Source organism: Furipterus horrens, unplaced genomic scaffold (genome assembly GCF_987537825.1).
Source record: "Furipterus horrens unplaced genomic scaffold, mFurHor1.1.pri manual_scaffold_1, whole genome shotgun sequence".
Taxonomy (NCBI): domain Eukaryota; kingdom Metazoa; phylum Chordata; class Mammalia; order Chiroptera; family Furipteridae; genus Furipterus; species Furipterus horrens.
In genome coordinates, this window is record NW_028327171.1 from 161,852,652 (window position 1) to 161,874,201 (window position 21,550).

At 35.7% G+C, this 21,550-nt stretch overlaps 1 protein-coding gene across 3 annotated transcripts in view; it reads right to left on the reverse strand.

The window, feature by feature from the left end:
* Window positions 1-17,082, reverse strand: part of SCN1A (sodium voltage-gated channel alpha subunit 1) — a 70,170-nt gene extending 53,088 nt beyond the window's left edge. For all 3 annotated transcript variants that reach the window (XM_090280449.1, XM_090280437.1, XM_090280442.1), the window contains exons 1-2: window positions 16,801-17,082; window positions 1,309-1,427 (exon numbers count right to left, since the gene is read on the reverse strand). In XM_090280449.1, the coding sequence (XP_090136575.1) occupies window positions 1,309-1,427; window positions 16,801-17,064 (383 nt within the window). In that variant the 5' untranslated portion in view covers window positions 17,065-17,082. The remainder of the gene's footprint in view (window positions 1-1,308; window positions 1,428-16,800) is intronic.
* Between the last annotated feature and the right edge of the window lie 4,468 nt (window positions 17,083-21,550).

Consider the following 21,550-nt stretch of genomic DNA (forward strand, 5'->3'; position numbering starts at 1 on the left):
TGAGTTAATATTAAGTACTTGGAACAGGCCTGTATATTAGTAGATATGATCTAAGTGTTAGCTAAAACAAATGACTAAGACATAAAAAAATTATGGAGCTAAAACAAACCTTGAAAAACAGTGTAATCACTATATTTTAGAAATAAGAAAAATAAGGCTTAAACCCTAGAGAAACTAGGTAACCTGGCCTAGGACTAGAACACAGGTTTCCTGCATTGCATATTCAATATTCTTTCTACTACAGTTTATTGCCAAAACAAAAATTAACCAAAAGTAAAAAAAGGGAAGTTTTCATCAAACGACCACATGGGGGCACTAGAAACAAAAACTAGGACAAGGAAACCTCCATACAAGTAAACATGCTGAACATACAATTTTTGTTTCAAATTTTTAATTTTAATAATAGCATATTTATACCACTAAGGAATTTTTTGTTATCAGTTTTAAAATAGAATGGCCTTTAAATTTTATAATTCTTTAAAAAAATCAGGTAGTATGAGTTTATTATCATTGTAAAAATATTTCTATATTTATTATTGCCAAAGCCATCAAATGAGACAATCAGAAATCACGTTTTTGCAAATGAATATGAACAGGTGAGGTTAGTTGCAAAGTCTTTTTTTTAACACCATGGGAATCATAGTACCAAATCCCTAAAAACCATTTAAAAATATAATCTAAGCTTCTTTCATTCACTTCCATAGTCTTCATTAAGCAGTTAGTTTTGCATGGCAGAGTCATAATTCAATAACTCAAATTAGAAATTTGGCCAATATCATAGTATTTTCTTTACAGATTTCATTGGGGAAGTTCAAGAATAGTCTTAAGTATTGGCCAAGCCTCTTGACCATCTTTCATGGAAAATATGCTTCAAGTTTTATTCTGAGGCCCACTAAAATGCTTTTGGTTACAGATATGTCTAAACTTGGCTCTGGAAGTAGATTTCTTTGTATATCATTCTTTGCTGCAAATTCCCGATAATCACAAACTGTGTACAAAGATGGTAAAGATAAATATAGTTATCTTACACTAGATTTGTAGGACTCAATACACACATGTATATAGTATTAGAAAGATATATGTAGATATATAATGTTAAGACTTTGTAAGTTTCAGTGACATCTATGTGACTAATAAACTTTAATAATATGGCTTATATACAAGAATAAGGCTTATAAGACAAAAGTAGATACAAAATTAGAGTGACAGAAGATATAAAATATGTATATGTCCCAACTTAATTTTATACTTAGCTACAAAGCACTTATAGGTTATGTACAGTTAATATTGATCACTTGAAAAGGATATGAATGTACCAAAATCTTAATAGCTATTTTCCTAAGAGGATTGAAGGGAGTTAAAATGTACAGGGCAGAGGTGGCACTGAACCGGAAGATGGCCTTCCCTTTATTCAATACTATAAAAGTCTGTAAGACAGGAACACAACATAGAAGTATAAAAGCATAAACCATTTAAACTCTACCAGCTACTTTCTGTTATTTGTCACAATGAATTTTCCAATGTTACAACTTTTGATGTGCACCATGAAGACAAACTGTCACTGTATCTCTTCCAAAGCTGAGAAAACATCCAAAGGTATCACTTACCTTTTACCCAATGCTTACCTGCAATTTCATCATACATGAGATATTTGACCAAGAGAATATATTTTCTTAATATTTTAAACATCTGAGTTAAATGAATGTCTTAAATGGGTGAATATTTAATTTCATTCTAAAAATCCTGGCACTACATTCATTTTATAGTGCTTTCAGCTTTTTCAATCCAAATATCTTGGAAATTAATCCTGTAGAATGCAAAAATCATTCAACAAAACTAATACTTAAAAAAAGAACTGTTCTTTTACCATTGATGCTTATAAAATAAACATTATCACTCTATTTGTAAGAGGAAGTAGAAGTAGCCACCATCAAACCAACGCTTGGGTTAGATGGATATAATCCAATAATTGATTTTTGGAGGTCCAGTTCCCTGGAAAGTATCTGTTGACCAGGAGTGTTAAATTCTGTATTGGGATTTCTGAGTTAGCTGACACATTGAATTCTAATCCCAATTGACTGCCTATCTCCTCTAGTGCTTTCTTAGCACAGAGGAAAATCTCAAAGCCCTGGAGAACCTAGGATCCATGAATGTGAATGAAACTGCATTCTACAAATTAGGTATATTTAAGAGCAATTAATAGTATGCAGATAAAAAATAAAGAAGCAATATAGAATAGCATATGAAGTATTCTGATTCAGTGTTTCGCAAGATGGTTACTTATAATCACAGAACTGAGTGTGAGGGAAGCCATTTTCTCTGTGAAGAATGTTTCACTGGAAGAGACTTTCATACTTTTTAACTGATATTCGCCCATTCTTCAGAAGTTCTGTTTTTTGCCTTAGGATGCATATCTGTGCCTATAACATTATGACATGGCAAGCATTAACCTTACTATTTTATAAGGGTTTATTCTCTACATTTAGTCTTCAGGTCATTGATAGAGTTCTCATTTCTTTTTCTTTCTTCTCTGAGTGTTTTCCAAATCTGAGAAATCACTCCAAAACATTGACTGAGTTGCTGCTTGAAAATAGCACTTTGTATCTGGTATATGTAGACTTCCCTGACGCAGGGCTGTGAAAGTCTGGTCTCCCAGCTGGGGCTAGTGTCCAAATTACAGTATTCCCTCACTTATCATGGGTATTACCTTCCAGACCACCCCCTTCAATGTAGGAACCTTACATTTATTCTATACTCTTAAACCTGTGTAACTTTAACAACATACATATACAGTACTGAAAAATCTTGCAATATAGTGAAAAATCCATGATAAATAATTAAATATAATATTTTAAATAATCCCACGATACAGTGAGGCCGTGATAAGTGAACCTCGATACAGCAAGGGACTAATGTATTACTGATCTGTGACAAGATAGTGAAAGTGTTTAGAAAGTTGTAAGTCAATTTGACAAATGAACTTTATATCTGTTTAATGCAATAATAAAAGGGGGTGTATTTTATAAGTCTGTTTTTTAATTTTCTAGCAATTAATTTTATTGTAGTTTAGAAGAATGGTGACCTCACCTTCACAAGAAGATCTCTGGTTCAGAGTAGTAAAAACAAAACAAAACAACACAAAACACCTCTATACCAAGTCCATTGTAGGAGAAGTTTTCACGTGTGCTTACTGGAAGAACAATCACCTCTGTCTACAACACTAGCTCCCCGCCCCTTTTTTCTTATTCATTCAGAGCGCATGTCCCTAAATGACATTGTAAGTTTACCAGAATGTGTGAACAGACTTGTGCAATGCGAATGCCTTTGCCTTAGGGAGTACATGCATAAAAGGACACAAAAAGGTCCAAAGTGAGCTAATTCAAGACTGAGTATGGTCCATCCTGCAAACCTATATATAGCATATGCTTCCTTTCTCCAAAAACATGCCAAGTAAAACCTGATGGAAATATTGGAGGCTAGGAATGGAAGAGTCAATAGAAATATAATTTAGCATATATAATTTAAAAATAAGAATCTCCTTACATGAAATAATGTTACAAACTAATTTCTAATTAGATACTAGTGATTGAAAGAGATATTGAGAAAGCTACAATTCATTGGTGGCCTAAATCATGGGCTGGAGGGTAAGGGGGATGATGATGGTACTGATTCAGCTCAGTGGACAAGGACAAATCACCTGGCTCATTCTAAGGACATGGAACATGTGCAGAAGAGATCACCTGTGACTTTGGCTTTGTGCACCTTCCAGCCCAAAGGAAGAAGGAAGTAGATGGTGAATGGGTTAGTAAAGCAATAGGTGAAGCTGGGGAGGCCAAAACAGGAAGAAGAGAGAAAGGAAAATTCTGCCCTAAGGACTAAAATAAAAAAGAAGCAAGACTCAGAAACTGAATAGAGAAGATCCCAAGCAGGAGTACAAAGGGCTGGGACCATTAAGGCCAATTGAAGAATGAGCAATGCTAATACTCCAAGTCCTTTTGCAGAGAGGATTTACTACTTGGACACAACAGTTAAAGGCAAATAGACATGATGCTCAATTGTTCCAGCCTTAGTGGGAAACTTGCACCTATTGTAGGTTATATTCCCTTTATTTATTTATAAAATTCAAAAATGTATGAAAGATAATTATTTTTAACACTATTTACAAGAAATATACATACATTGTATAAATGCTTACAATTTGAATTTATAATGGAATTAATTTGGTTTAACTGTACACAAATGTTTATTATGTTTTAGTTTTTCACAAGGCATACGGATGGCATCCTTGCTAGAGCTCCCCAGGAGGTTGAGAATAAGAACATTAGGTGAACATTTCAGAGAATCTTCTCTGTGAGGACTCCTCTGCTTTTCACAGGTTAAAACATATATACTTATTTAAAAACTTCATAAGTGTCACTATAAAGTATTTATGGGTTTATTTTATAATCTTCGAATAAAGCAGACTTACTGAGCAATCTAATACACAGAATCTTAAGCATGTTACCATTTTTATGTAAGCTTCGTTTATAACTTCAGATGTACTATTTGATTTGACTTCTATCTCCTCATGTCTGTATCTATCCTTATAGTTGCTTGCATAGATAAGAAGCCAAACGTTTCATTTATAAGTGCTAAAAGTGAATGAAAGATACCTGCCCCCAACGACTCAGATACATGTTTCTCCAAATAACGCTATTAATGGTATTGAAGGGAAAAGACAGTCAGAAGGGAACACTGTGTACTTTCAAGTAGTCAAGTAACTCTAGAATTTTCAAACATAAATAGATACTTGTCTTCCCCATTTAGCAAATAAGAAAATGTTCATAGTAGGAAGAATTCAAAGCCTAGTGAAGATGTTATGTATCTCAAGCTATATCAACAAATACAGGGTGGAGCAAAAGTAGGTTTACAGTTGCGAATACATGAAACAGTTTATTCTTGTGTTATTACTTATTAATTATTGTATTATTTTTCATACAAACAATTGTAAACCTACTTTTGTCCTACCCTGTATTATATAACTTTAAGCAAATCAAGATTTACAGACTGTTCAACTGAGTGTTATCTTTTTACTTTTTCTGCTCAATTTTTTTTTATTGTGGTAAACTACATAACATAAAATTCACCATCTTAACTATTTCTAAACATATAGCTCAGTGTTGACTTTTTTTTTAACAGAATATATTGAATGGCTTATTACTGTGAAGTGTCTTGACATCCTTTAAATTAGTTCGATAAAACTTTCAATAACACAACTCAGGATAATCTTTATTGCCTGAAGTTGCTTCAACATGAAAGAAAAAGTTCAAAATTGGTGGTAGAGGGGAAAAGTCATCTAGCTTGAAACAGGCTTCTCTATAGCCCAAGGCTTAGGAAATTCATGAAATCATTTTAACATGTGAATAATTTTGTGCCTGAGGACAAATTTTAAAATATAGCATTTTAAATAAGTTAGAAAAATGAGATTCTATAAATGAAATATTATTTTAAAGATACATTTGTAAGAACACAACTCTTTATATATATATATATATATATATATATATATATATATATTAGATATTGGTCAGGTTGGTCACTTATCTCTTCATATATAGTTACCGAACTAAAATAACATTTGTTGAGCTCCTGTATAATAAGCTATTAATATGTGTGAGCATTGCAGATACCTGGAAAGTAACATGGAACTGATTTTAGGTCTAACTTTCAATTTAATTGATTTAAATGTAAATCACATTGAACAATATTTGCACAATATTTGCAAAGCTCTATGCTACAGTTCATAGAAAAAAAACAAAGATATGTAAGTCATTACTCCAAGAAGCTTATAAACTATTGAATATTCAACTATCTCTATTAGTAGAAGAAAGTCTAGAAGGATAAGTGAAGGTTTACCTAGATCGACGTTGTTCAAAAGAAATATATGAACTAAAAATCCAAACCACATATGTGATTTTAAATATTCTAATAGCCATGTTTAAAAAAAGTAAAAAGAAGCAGGTGAAATTAATTTTAATAATGTTTTCTTTAACCCAATATTTCCTATATGTTACCATTTGGGGATGAAATCAATATTAAAAGTATTGAGACATCTTACATCATTTTTATACAATCCTACATCTGGACTCACCACATTTACATACAAGAGCCACACACGGCTAATGTTGACTTCATTGGCTGGCAGCACAGACCTGGACATAAACCATTCATTGCACTGCTAGGTCTGACTCTCTTCAGCAAAGCTATCAGGTAAAATATAATTTCTCACTTTAAAGCTAAACCTAGAAAAATGGGTAAATACCTCCAGTAATCAACAGCTAAATAACCTGTAAAGAAACATTGGAAAAATATAAGTAGGATTTGTTTTACTTATGTAGTTATTAAGAGTGCAGACTCTGGAATCGGATTCCTGGTTCAAAACCTGGCTGGGGTGCCTTCCTGCAGTGAAATCCTAGACAAGTTACCTGACTTTCCTGCGACTCACTTGCCTGTTTTGAAAAATGTGAATAAGTATATTTAGCTCATAATGGTGTGATTCAGTGCAGTAGAGACTCTCACACCTAGTATTCTGTACTTCTAAAAAATAACTCAGGTGATTCTGTAATAGCAGGGCTGTGAATCTGTTTTGGTTAACTAGTGATTTTTTAAAATTGCCTAAATTGTCAAAAGTTATGCTGTACACATGGATTAAATAACAAAAGCTGCAAGTAACAGAGAAAGGCTAGTCATGATCATGAACAAAAGAAAAATGCAGAACACACTATTGGTGATTAAACATATGCCTTAGCTTCAAAATTTAAAATAAGCAATTTTCAACTTGTGTATATACTGTGTTCCAAAATGTTATTTGGAAGTCAGTTGTTTAGAATTTTGAACATATTTTTCCACAACAGAGTACTAAATTCAGCTGCAAGGTATACCTCTATTCCCTTGATGTTGCCCTGCCATGGGAACTAGGAGAATTCCCTGGCTCTATCTTCTGCCAGAAGTGGGATCAAACTTTTTCCAGCTCTAGGCTGCTGGCTTAAGAGGTTCCAGCAGGGAGGGATAGAATAAGAGTCGTGTGGCAAGAGGAGAGATGCTTCAGAGCTCTGGGTGTAAAGAACTGCATAGAAGGTTAACAGATTCCTATTATTACATATCTCTGGGGACATTTCTCATACTGAGGGAACTCCATGGCATCTAAGTCTTTTTTTTTTCCTGTGGGTTCTCTAATTGGTCTCACCTAGTTCCCTGCCTATTTGTAGTAACCTGTGGATTCAAGCCAAGATTTCCCTCCTTTCCTGGCTCACTGAGATAGAAAGCTTTCTCCCAGGTTCTCTACCTGACTCTGAAGTGAGCATGCAGCAATATGAACAAGACTTTTTTCTCTCCTGGTCTCATTCTGTTTTTCCATTTAGACTAAGGATAATCAATCTAAAAAACAACCTGTGGCACTTGCCTGCGTGGGGCCCACCAAGCTTTAATATACAACCTTACCTAATTACACATATGATCTTTAAGCCAGAATGTTTGCAGAGGCTAGGTGGCAAGAGGTACCTGCCAATTTTGGGTATGCAAATTAAAAATCTTAAATATGCATGATGGTGTGTGTGTGTGTGTGTGTGAATGTGTGTGTATAATCTGCAGATTTCTAAATCTCAGGCATTGACTCTGAGATGTAGCTGGGTGAAATAGTGGGGGTGGAGCCAGGGCAGAGGAGGACCTCATGGGAGGTCCCAGTGGGGCTCTCATCAACCAGGATTTCAGATGCCTCTGCTTCTACCTCAGACGGAGAGAATAAAAAAAAAAAAAAAAAAAACATAACCATGGGCAAAATGAGAAAATTTGGGGATTAAATATTTCTCAATTCTGTATCTTATCCCATTATGTGGGGGAGATATTACATGCTCAGTTAACTTTTCATTGCCTAGGAAAATTGCTTTGAGGCCCAGTGTTCGTGCAGACTTGTCTGAGAACTTTGAGCAAATGATTCCATGTCGATTTCTACATCTGAAAGGAGAATAAATGTAATGGTACTAACCTCAGGCTTGTGTTGAGGATGAAGTGAAATAAAACATGTGACTGCCTTTGATAAATTCTAAAAGGCCACATAAAACAAGGATTAAAAGGATAAAAATGTGGGTCTGTCTGGTTTTCAAATATGTACACATACGAACACTTATGTCTCTGAAACCAGTGCCAGTTTTCACATGGGGACATTCCTGTTTAATAAATTTCCTCCCAGGAACTTCCGGCCAAGATGGAGGCGTAGACAGATATGCTGCGTCTCCCTCCACAACTAAGAAGGAATACAACTACCTCAAAACTAGAAACAACTAGAAGTTCGAGAAAATCAAAGTGCATGGAAGTCCAGCAAACAAAGATATAAAGAAGAAATACTAATCCAGACAGGTAGGAGGGGCGGAGCCAGGGCAGAGAGGACACGGTGTGGTGGTGGCAGCAGTGGCAACAGCAGCAGGCCACTGGTGGAAAGTGCAGTTACACATTTTAAAAAGTTGGGAAGGACACCTGGGGAGCGCTCCCAGCTCCTCTCCAGACCATGCAGCTCACTGTCCCAGCGCTGGGGAAAATCAAGTCTCACTGCTTTTGACTATGAGAACCAGTGGGGGTTGGGACTGAGGAAGAAAATGCCAGGCTCACAACAGAGTCCACTTGTTTAAAGGGCCCCTAGAACGTCCGCAGACCCACCCACTCTGGGAACGATGGCCAGGGCAGCAGCTAGAGGGGTGCCAGTCCGGTGCGGAAGTGGGAGAAGTGCCTGGAAAAGGGGCAAGTGCTGGGCAAGTGGCATTGTTCCTTCTCACACCTCTCCCCTGCATATAGCGCTACAACGTGGCGAAACAGGTAGCCCATTACTGATGAAGCCCTAAAGGCTCTGCCCCTTACAATGTAGTAGGACTGACAGCTCTGCCTGGGACATGAAAGCAAACAAACACAGAAGACTTCCGGCCAAGATGAAGGCCTAGACTGACAGTTCAGTATCCCTCCACAACTACGAAGGACTACAACTACTGCAAAACCAGAAATAACCAAAAGTTCCAGAAAATAAATGGAAGTCCAACGTATGAAGTTATAAAGAAGTGGTGCTTGTCTGGATAGGTAGGAGGAGCGAAGCTGGAGCAGAGAGGTCAAGCTGTGCTGTCTGCAGCAGCAGCAGCAGCGATGGAAGCAGGACAGCAGTAAGCACAGACACCCGTAGTTAAGGGGAGGTGAGAAGTGTCTGGGGAGCACCTCCAGCTGCAGACCAGACCCGTCAGCTTGCAATTCCAAAGCCAGGGAAGGCAGACCTCCATTGCCTTGGACTATGAGGCCCAGAGGGGGTGGCGGTGGAGGAGGAGGCTCTCGGTCCCTTAGCAGAGAGTGAATGGCAGGAATCCATCTTGGACCCCCACCCCCACAGAAAATGCCACAGCATGGTGAGACAGGTCACCTGGTTGTGACGAGTGCATGGGGCTCCGCCTCTATAGCATAGGAGGTGTGACAGCCCTGCCCAGGTAAACACAATCTGTTCACGATGGCACAGATCATGATAGAGATCCTGGTGACACAGCTGACCTGACAGCAAATATATAATCTGATGGCTCAGCAGATAGGAAATCTTTCTGAGGCTCAGTTTAGAGCTTTGGTTATAAAAATGCTTACAGACCTAACAGCAGATCTTAAACAAGATGGGGAAGGAATGAAGGCTAGTCCTGCTGAAATGAATAAAAACACATACGAAACTAGTGGTGAGGGAAAGAAAACCAGGGATCAAATCAACAAATCGGAACATAGGGAAGGAACAGTCAACCAGTGCAGAAAGAGGAAACAAGAAGTGAGAAAAATGAGGAGAGGCTCAGAAGCTTATTGGACAGCTATAATCAGGCCAACATCCAAATCACAGGGTTGCCAGGTGAAGAAGAAAAACTAGAAATTGAAAACTTATGTGAAAAAATAATGAAGCAGAACTTCCCTAACTTGGGGAAGGAAATAGACTTACAGATCCAGGAAGCACAGAGAGTTCCAAAACAACTGTACCCAGGGGGAACCACACCAAGACACATTAGAATCAAAATGTCAAAAATTAAGGATAAAGAGAGACTCTTAAAAGCAGCAAGAGAGAAGAAGAGAATTATGTACAAAGGGGTCCCAATAAAACTATCAGCTGATTTCTCAAAAGAAACTCTGCCGGCAAGAAGGGACTGGCAAGAAATATTCAAAGTAATGAAAAGCAAAAACCTACAACCATGATTACTCTATCCAGTGAAGCTGTCATTCAGAATAGAAGGGCAGAGAAAGTGCTTCCAGGACAAAGTAAAACTGAAGGAGTTCATCAGATCCAAACCACTGTTATATGAAATGTTAAAGGGACTTGTTTAGGAGAAAGAGGATCAAAACTATGGACATTAAAATGAAAACTGTATCACAACAACGAACAACATAAGCTAGGGAACCGAAACAAAGACAAACTAAGTAGGCAATGAGAGTGTGAAAAGAGTTATAGGTATGAGGAACATTATGGGAGGAGGTCAGTGGGGAGGGGGAAGGGGGAAAGGGAGGGAGATGGTGCAGGAATTAGGAAGCATAGTAGGAGGGAGTGGAGTAGACAGGAAGATGTTGAGAAGAACTATATGCACAACCAATGGGCATGGACTAAGGGGGGTATAACTGGAGGGAGGGATGTCACTGGGTGGAGGGGAACAAAGGGAAAAGAAATTGCGACAACTGTTAACAACATAAACAATAAAGCATATTAAAAAAAATTTCTTCCCAAATTCCATGTTTAGAAAACAAGGCCATTGGCTTGTTCCCTCTGATACTTACATCACACCTCCAAAACAGATTCTGATCCCATCCACTATTCTCCATCTTCATTGTCAAAAAATCTAGACCAAGTGTCCAGAAAGACTCCTAACTTGATCTTCTAAAATGTAAAGTAGTCCATGTCACTCCTTCACCCAGAGACTTCTTATAATTGTTTTCCCCTAGACTTCAAACCCTTTCAGTTGTACTAATAAGGGCCTTTCACCTAGCCCTGGGCCCATCTCCCAATCTCATTCTAATCTCTTCTTCCTTAGTACAGTGCAGCTATGTTACACATCATCTGATATACTGTTCTCTCTCTCTGGAAGACTATTCTTTCTCTTCTTTCTGTCCTTCAGCTCTCTATTTGAATTCCATTTCTTTACAGAGTTGCACAACTTAAGTTTTCTGAGTCTGTCCTCTTTGGGGTGAAGAAAAAAGGTGCCTTATCATACAACTAGAATCTGGTGGCAAATGTAATTTCTAATTATTTCAGAAGCCGGTCGAGACCCATTGAGTCTCTAAGATTTTAGCTTTCACAAAGGCAGGGGATACTCCAGGTGGAGCAGAATCAGTGAATTGACAAGTCAGCTTTTGGGAAGCGCTGCCAGACTGGGAGAAAAGGAGGACAATGACCTAAGGGGCATGAATAGAGGTCGGGGAAAGCAGTAACAGGCTTATTTAGATTTTGTCACTGGCTTGTGTTTTCCACTGGTGTCATTAGTATAACTGCAGACTTAAAGTAGCATGGCAATGGGCCATGGAAGCTGACAGATCAGGTTTGCAATCCAATGTCTGTTACTTAATAGCTTTTTGATCTTGGGCAAATCACTTCCCTCAGTTTATTATTTTTCCCTTCCTAGCACACTGTTTTTAAAAGTCCCCATCTCTTCCTTTTAGAAAAACCACTGCCCCATTGTCTGCCCTTGTGACTTCTTCAGAGCAGACCCGCCCCTTGGCAACACAGGTCAAAGTGTGACACTGCTCTGGCCAATGAGACCATCACAAACGCCTGGCCACGATTGGTTCAGAGGAGGCCATGTGACCTAATTAGAACCAATTCCAGGGCTTTTGTTGGAGCTTTTGAAGAAAAAGTGGAGTTACTGGGCTGTAGGATGTTAGTTTGGTGCTACTGGTGGCTATTTTTGCCATCCTGTGGGAAGCCCAGCCTATGAATGCAGCTAGCATAGGTGAAAGGAGAACCAGAAATGGAAAAGGACTGTGTCCCGATGATGTTGTTTCAGGTACTAAATCCTTGGATGCTAAAATCAGATTCAGCCTACACATTTCTCTCTTCATTCTTCTTAAACTATTTTCTGTTGCATTTTGGTCACTTTGACTTGAACGATTTCTTACTAATCTAGCAGGTACTCAATAAATACTAACCATTAGTTTATAACCAATATCATAATCTTGGGATTGCTTCTGAGACAGAGGCTTAGAGGTGACAAAAAAAAGGGTGGGGGAGGGCTTAAGGAAGAAATAATGCGTGGGGAGGAGGAAGATTTGAAAGTCAATTATACTGTCTTGAATGTAAGGGAGAAACCAGGTGACTGTTAATTATAGAGGAGCTAATAATATGCAAAGAAAAATTGTAAATTGGGGACTGTCCGTACAATAATTCATGGAATCGTAAGTGTTTAATTACCATCTACTTTATGAATTTTATTAAATTACTTTTGCAAGAAAAATTCCCTAAACCCAACTTAAAACAAAGCAAATTACTCTCTCTGCCCAATGTAACAACAAAAATTCCTGTAGCAATGGCAGACCAGGTATTTAAGGAGTATGCATCTTTTTCAAAAGAGCTGATGAAGCCCTGGCTGGTGTGGCTCAGTTGGTTGGAGCATCATCCTATACACCAAAAGGTTTGGGGGGTTTGATTCCCGGTCAGGGCATATGCCTAGGCTGCAGGTTTGATCCCTGGTCAGAGCACACACAGGAGGCAACCAATCTATGTTTCTCCCTCACATCAATGTTTCTCTCTCTCTCTCCCTCTCCCCAACTTCCTCTCTCACTGAAATCAATAAATATTAAAAAAATAACTCTAAGAAGAGCAAATAAATTGTCTTTAAAGGGCACATGAGACAATCAAGGAAAAGGTACATTTTTAAATGATACATTTCTACATCCCATAATTAACAAACTTATCTATTCTCACTATAGATCTAAAATGCCTCATTCTATTTCCAGTACACTGTCACATTGTCAAAAGGATATTTCCTTCCATGGTACTAGTGAGTCATCTGCAATTTTAAGAAGAACATGAGAAGGGAGAAGTTTTCTGTAATAAAGAATGGGTGCAGAATTTGAATGCTTAGCCAAATGGTGCAAAATCACCCCAAGCTATGAAAGGTAACTGAAAAAAAAATCCCATAAGGACAAAAAAAGATGCATTCACAAGCTAAAATGTGCCCAACCTTGAATGGTGTTCTGAAGACCACTGGACCAGGGCTAAAGTGTTATGTCAAATTCTATGACAGTACTTTGATAGCACTACTTTATTCCTTAGTTCTTACCTTGGGCTTCTAAAGGCTTTAAGCATTTGAGGGTCGGGAAAGCTCCTAAAGCATCCATGCACCAGGAATGCTCAGGAGTGGTTGCTGCTATTTCTTTAGTTAACACTTCAGTATCACTGAACATGGATTAAACTAGTTTAACCATTTTAGTAGAATTTTTTTTAACATTATGTAATTTGCACATTTTAAACTGGGGCAAGGAAGATAAAAATGTGTGGGCATATGCCATCTGGAAATACATCATTAGCAGTGACATTTCCATAAGCTCAGTGACATTGTCTTTGTAGAAGATCACAGGGAACTTAGTGTTGTTTCTATTCCTTACACATAAATTCCATATATAGATATATTTGATACATATACATATTCCTTATATATGTATTTTAATCTAAAGTAGAGCAAAAAGAATAGATTTTGCAGCCATTTTATAACAGTCTTGATTTATTATATATATATGTATATATATATATATATATATATGTATTATTGAGAAAGAAACTACAGACTTTGCATATGGAAACAAATGACTAATTATTGTACTTGAGTAAAACCTTAGGGAAGTCACTGGCATAATTGATGTTAGCTTATCTCATCTCACTCAGGCACTAAAACCCACATCCTCAATATCAGTAACAGTGGGAAATCTCATCTAGGAAGCATACTCTCTGGTGACACTTCCACCATTAGACTTTATAGCTATGCCAGAGTACTGTGCATGTGTACTGCATTCTTTTAATGAAGATGACCCTGCCAATCTCAGATACTCAAGTCACTAAAATAAAATTAGTCACCAATTATGAAAAGAAAACTGTATTATTTAAAAAAGGTTATTATTTTGCTGAGCATTCCAACTTTAATCAGAGCAAACTAATTCAGAATTTAAGACTATTCCTTCAAAATGAAATACTCCAATTATGAAAGAAAATTTAAGACTAGAAAACTGTGTATAGACAACTAGAGAAACTTTTAAAACATGATAATGCAAAAGAATGACATTTTAAGCACATAGTTCAATCAGGTGTCCTAAGCATGCCATATTAGTTTTGAAGGACTTCAGTCCTGCAAGAATCTTCATTTGCATTGCTGTTGAGTGACTTACATTTGAAGACTCCTTTGATGTCAGCTCAATGTGAAAGCTATGGATGTGCCTCACCACGGGGAAAACTTCCTGATAAGAATATTTTTCTTATCAGGTTGTTCTGTTTGCTCACTGTGATTTGTTCCTAAATGCCAACATGTTTTTTCTCCTCACACAATGTGCATTTGAAGATAAGGATAGAAGATGTTAATGGCAAGTCTGAATGTGAACCTAACAAAGTTTATAAGGGTTATGTCAGCACAAGAATCTGGCTGACTAGTCATTCTATCAGAGTTGGTTTCAATGCAGTTTTCTTTTAAAATATTTTGTTTATTTATTTTTAGTGAGAAGGGAAGGGAGGGAGCAAGAGAGGGAGAGGAACATCAATGTGTGGTTGCCTTTTGCACACTCTCAACTGGGGATCTGGCCTGCAACCCAGGCATGTGCCCTGACTGGGAATCAAACTGGTGACCCTTTGGTTCGCAGTCCAGCACTCAGTCCACTGGGCTACACCAGCCAGAGCCACACTCCATTTTAAGACCTTTCCTTTAAATATTAAAAGGGTCTGTATAAATTTGTTTTCCATCTGCCATTACATATGTTGTTATCACTCATTATGAGCAAATAGTTTTGTTTTGGGACATCCTCTTAGGATAAGAACTTTTATTAATCTGAAAACTCTTTAAAGAAAAAGATTGATGAGATTATCTGGTTTTCACATGAAGACTCAAGTACTGCTCTTGTCAATATTCATTACTTTGAGCATTCATTTATTGTTTTACATATAAGGACACAGCATATGAACTGGGATGCTAGATTCCAGCCCCACTTGATGAAGACTAGTGGCTTTAAAAATTTTTAGAAGGTGATTACTACTGCAGAAACGGGGCTGGGTGTCTTGTAGTAGCAAAAGGCCTTCTGGGGGTCGAGGCCCCTAACCCATAATAAGAGCAGTCTTTGAATAGACTGATTATGTCCGATATCTACCAAGAAACTAACATACTCCATGGGGTAATGAGCTTCTGTCTAGAACACAGCCTTCATTACTTCAATAATGAAATAATTTTAAATAAGTTAATATATTTAAATGATTGGATTATCTGCATTTTTACTTTCCTTATACTAATAAACCCCTGATAGTTTGCTTTATTTAAGCCTTAGCATTTCAGACAGTACATTAAATTGCATTCCATAGGACTGATTTAATAATAAAGCAAAACTTTTTTCATAACTTGAAAAGCAGTTATGAAATGGAGAATCTCTTACTAAGATTCAGCAATATTATGTTATAATTAATGTTATATAAAGACAATGAAATATTTGGAAAATGATTGTCTCTTTTTCTACTGTAAAGTGGGCAAGTTTTTAAAAAATGGAAAATGTGTTACACTTAAACCAGCTATATCCTAAAAGTTAAAAAAAAAAAAAGACTAAACATAGAGCTAGTCATCCTATCACGAGATTTTTACCTCTGAAACTATAGTAAAACTGTCTCGAACCCATCATTAAAATTGCCAGACTTATGCATTTGACAAGGACTAACTTCATGTCATCAAGAACTGTGCCAGCAACAAAGAGTCTAGGGCATTTTAAGGGTCACGCCCAATTAAAATATTTCATTTGTTTAATTAAAATCTTTGTGCTGTACCCTAACACCAAGAGCTCAAAAATATACTGCTTCAGATGAAAAGATAATAAAACGTTGCATCTTAACTAGTCACAAATTCCATTTAAAAATGATACAAAAATACTTTTTTATTTAAAAATTTTCTCCAGGCTTTTCTTCTTGGTTTGTTGAAATCATGGCCTAATGAAAAGTTGGATGCTTAATACAGGGTATTCATTTCAAGCACACATACAGAAAATGCAGGTATTAAAATATCATTTATGTGTTCTTCTGAAAACTATATTTTTGTTAATTCTTACCAATATAAATATATTTTTACCAAAACGTCAAATATTTTTAAAATTGGAGTTTATATAGAAATGTTCGAGAAATTAAATGATTTATATAACATTGTATAAAAATTGCAAACCTTTGTGGCATCAAATTTTTGTTACATGGGAAATCAATAATAATAATTTTGAAGTCTTTATAAATCGTAATTTTCAAGTGCAGAAAACACATAAATGCTATAGTAAATACAATGTTTGGGAGAATTTTCTAATTCATTAAATTAGCTGCCCATAACTTAAATTTGTTATTAGGTACTGTTGTGGTGCATTTGAGATAGCTCCATTTGTCATGATATAATCAACTCATTTCTCATGTATATAAATAAACACATGCAAACATGTTTTATTTATTAAACAGAAGGCTACTTAAGACTGTGCTAATTCAACCTGTGTTGGTGCTATAGGAGTCCAAGGTATGTAGGAGGCAATTAGTAGCAAAATATGCCTGATAAAAACACTCACTTTTTTATTGATATAGTACGGGTCCAGGTCCTCCAGCGGCTCTGACACCATCCCTTGAGGGATGTCTCCATAAATAAAAGGAAGGTTCTTTCCAGCTTCCAAGTCACTATTTGGCTTTGGGCCATTTTCATCATCATCTCTCTTGTCTGGTTTGGGATTCTTAGCCTTTTCTTCTGCAATGCGCCTTTCAATAGCCGCAAGAGATTCTCTGGTGAAGAAGTTGAAGCTGTCAGGTCCTGGTGGTACAAGCACTGTTTGCTCCATCTTGTCATCCTGCACATTTTAATTACCATTTATTCCTCATATGAAAGTCCTAAAAAAAAAAAAAAAAAAAAAAAAGATTGCTGATATTTTAAGGAGATTAAAATAAAACAGTATCTATAAACTCTTGCATTAAATATTATTGAACTTTTTGTTTCCAATTAAGTTGAAATTAATTACTAAATATGAATTCTTTTTCATAGTACGAACATTTAATATTAGATCTACCCTTTTACCAAAAATTTTAAGTGCATAAAACAGTACTGTTAAGTACAAAATTATACAGCAGATCCTTGGCACTTATTCTAGTTACTTCAGGAGTGAAAAATCCCCACTAATTTATCTTAAATGACAACTTTTTCTTCAGCAAATCCTGAATGTATTGGAGTCCTTCATATAACACTGGAACAGATGCCAGTCTGAACAGCAGCAACTCCCATCTCTCCCTCCCTCAGGCCCTGGCAACCACCATTCTACTTTCTGCTTCTATGAGTTTGGCTTCACAGACGTGGTTTCTGTCTAGGTTTTCGTTAAGCGCACCAGCCATGTTCATTCATTCTTGTGCTTTGCAGATACAGGAACTGGAACTGTGCCATAAGTTAGGAAAGTGGTTCAAGTCTACTCTTAATTAAAGCACATTAGGCTAACTACCATCATGTCCCTAATGGACTGTTCCCTCTGTGAGATCACCAGAAGCTGAGGATGTAGCCCCATGGAGACAACAGCAAACCCATGAACAGGATGAAGTGGAAAGGGAGCCATCACTGAGAGGATATAAAACCCAACCCTCTAGCCCTGACTAGCAGCTCCTGGCCAAGGTGGTCATAACAGTTTGCTGCAACCAGTCTTAATGATCAATCAAATAGTCATTGTTGTCCTGATTGCGTCTTCATCTGTTCTGAGTCTGAGACAAACAGAACTGTGACTTGCTCATGTCATTAGCCATGCTGAGGTTGGCTTACTTGAACACAAACAGAAAGAAATTCAAGACTGAACAAATGCCATTAAATGATTAAGAATGAAAGACTAGACTAGAAAGAAATTACTAGATTGAGTAGCAATAGAAGAAGACAGCTAAAGATTCAGGAAACAGCAGGGTTCTCCTATTGCAGAAAAAAAATGACCAGGAAGAAGACAGGATACCACGAGCTCAATAGAAACTGCACTGCTTTTCTTCATTAAAGCAATAATAATATTCTTGCTGATACTACAGTTCTGTAGTGCTAAACATATGAGAACCTGAGGCAAAACTCTCAACTCCAGATAGCAGAGTCAGACCTGATGTGATGCCAGAGGCCAAATCCCAAATGTATTGTTTTCAGGCATATTTAATATGAGCTCAAATTTCACAGATATTACTGAGCCAAAACTTCCCAGAGCCTAAGCTACTGCTTGGATACAAGTTTTTCTGGACACTGCATTAACTCATTAAGGTCAGCAAGCTATGATGCAGTAAATTGCATCTTTGTTGTATATGAATTGTGATAATAAAATTGCAGCTATAACTCTTCTGTGAAGAGTCCTATAGGGACATCGAATTTCACTGAAAGAGGTTTCCATGGCTCTGAGGTTTGTGACCGTATTTTTCAGTGGGTGACCAGAAAGAAGGGGGAGTTCAAGTCTAAATTTTTACCCTCAGGTTATTGAGTTATCTAACAAACCCTTCAGAGTTTTTTACAGCCTACCCATGATCACTAAAAGAATAAAAAGATTACATCAATAAAGTTAAATCACAGAAAATTCAACTTCTCCAATAAGGCATCAAGAAAATAGTGGCATTTTCTTATTTGGAAATAAAAGTTTAGGAATAACAAACTGGTACATTTTTGTCACAAGGAAAGTATTATGGCAGAGCTGTGTGTATGGTTTTTATTTTTAATGAATGAACTTTTTGATATAAAAATGTGTAAATCATATAAATTCTAACCATTTAACAAAGAGACAGTGTAAATTCTCCCTTCCACCTTGCTGTCCAGTTCTCAGTTCCTGTCCTCAGAGGTAACCGCTATCACCTGTTTCCAGCTATTTTTCTAATAATGTAATAGTTATACACTAATCATATGAGTATACGTACACATATTCTATTTAAAAACACATATACACAGTATCTTACCATATAAACTATGCTGCACCCTGCATTTTTCACTTACATGTATTAGAGTTCATTCCTTGTCAGTTTTTATAGATTCACCTCTTCCTTTTTATTGTAATTTATTGAATCAATACCCCAGTCATGGGTATTCAGGTTGTTTACAACCTTTTGCTATTAAAAATAAAACTGCAATGAATATATTTTAACATATTATGTAGATTTATTTATGGTATTAATTTCTAAAGGTAAACTTAGGTGTACAAAAAGGGAATCTTTAATTTTGATATAATTGCATAATTACTCTCTATGAAGCTGGTACCACTTGATTCTCTTGACAGCCATGTAACACAGTGCTTGTTCATCTACATCCACAGCACATAATGTTATCATATTTTCAACATTTCCAATCTGATTGTGACAAAAATAAAGTCATATTATAGTTTTAATTTGCATTTGTTTTATTATGAAAAAAGCTGAACATTTTTTCATGTCTTCAAGAGCTACTTTTTATTTTCTTTTCCATGGCTGCCTATTTAGGAACAACCCATGTTTTCATTTTCTTTTCCTTTTTAACCTGTAGCACCTTTTCAGATATGTCATGAACCAAATAATTTTGTGATATGGGGCCTTTTAAAAAAGTATATGTCCTTTGACTTTATGATGTTTTTGTGCTACAAATTTAAAATGTTTAATTAAAATTTTCAATTTGTTAATGTGATGATCTTACCCTCATTCTTCTTTGGCTTCAAGATTTTGTGTCATGATTAGGAAAGCACCCTTGTCCCTGGAGATGTGGAGGAACATATATTGTGTTTTCTTGAACTTTTAACATTAATTATGTTAACATAATTTTATGTTTAATTTTGTAATCTATTTGAAATTTGTTTTCTCTATTAAGTGAGGTAGAGATCCATTTCTTCCAGTTGTTCCAACACTTACTACTGAAAAAATAACCTTTCTCCACCAATACACAATGCTAACTTCATAGTATGTTAAAAATATAAATATATTTATTTATATGAATTCTAAAGTTAGCAATACACTTTACAAAGTAATTCTAGATATATTTTCACTAAAGATAAAAATCAATATATTATTTACCAAAATTCTGGAGGCACAAACCAAAACGATTAGACATGAGAAATAATTACATTTTTCATATAAGGATAAAGGAAATAAAATTAGAATTATTTGCATAAGTAGGATTATATGCCAAGAAAATTCAATAGAAACATCTGAAAAATACCTAAAAGCAGTAAGATAATCAAGTGGTATAAGTTGTAAAGTAACATAAAAAGCTCAATAAATTTACTTTAAAGGAACAAGACATTTAAAAATACAACGGAAGAAAATAGAAACTTTCTCACTAATAGAAACAAAGCAAGGATGTTCCTCCTCACCACTCATTTTTTACATCATCGTGGAAGTCCTGGCTAATACAATAAGACAAGAAAAGGTATACATATTGAGAAGGATAAAATAAAATTGTCTTTATAGCTGATGATATAATTGTCTATGCAGAAAATTCTAAAGAATGAACAAAACAATTCCTAGAACTAATATGCAATTATAGCAAGGTTGCAGGATACAATGTAAATATACAAAAGTCAATCACTTTCCTATACAAATTCCAAAAATGACACGGAATTTGAAATTAAAAACACAAAATCACTTATATTACCACCCTACAAAATGAAATAGGTATAAGTGGATTATGTGCAAGGTCAATGTGAGGAAAACCATAAAACTAATTTAAAGAATCAGAGAAGAACCATGTAAATGGAGAACTGTAGATATTATCACTTCAAATGCAGTATGTAAATTATTAATTTATTCAGACACTGGAATTACATTTATATGTGAGCAATTTAATCCATATTATAATGATATCATATCAAGGTTAATGAAAGTATTTTTTCAACTCTAAATGTACCTTATATTCAAATAGTATTAAAAATAAACCTTATATTACATTAAGTATAAGAATAAAAAATTTTAAAATAATAACCTATTACATAAGTTTACTTATAGAATATCAAAAAACTGTCAAATACAATTGATATTACTATTATTTCAGTAACATTATAGAAAAAAATCTAAATTATCATTAAAATCTATACATACTTTGCTAAACACTACAGAAATACATTTCAAGTTTTCCATTTACACCTGAAAGGGAATTATTACTCTTTAGTGTAAAAATTTATAACTGAATACCTTAAATGGTCCTAATTTATGAAACTATACCTCATTAGATATGGGAGACAGGAACCTCACAGAATCTGCAGTTTGGGCATACATTCTTCTCTTTACTTGAGAATCAGCATTTAAATATGTATTTGGGTTAACAGGGGAGCCCTGGCATCTTTCAAAAGAAATAAAACAACATAATTTTTT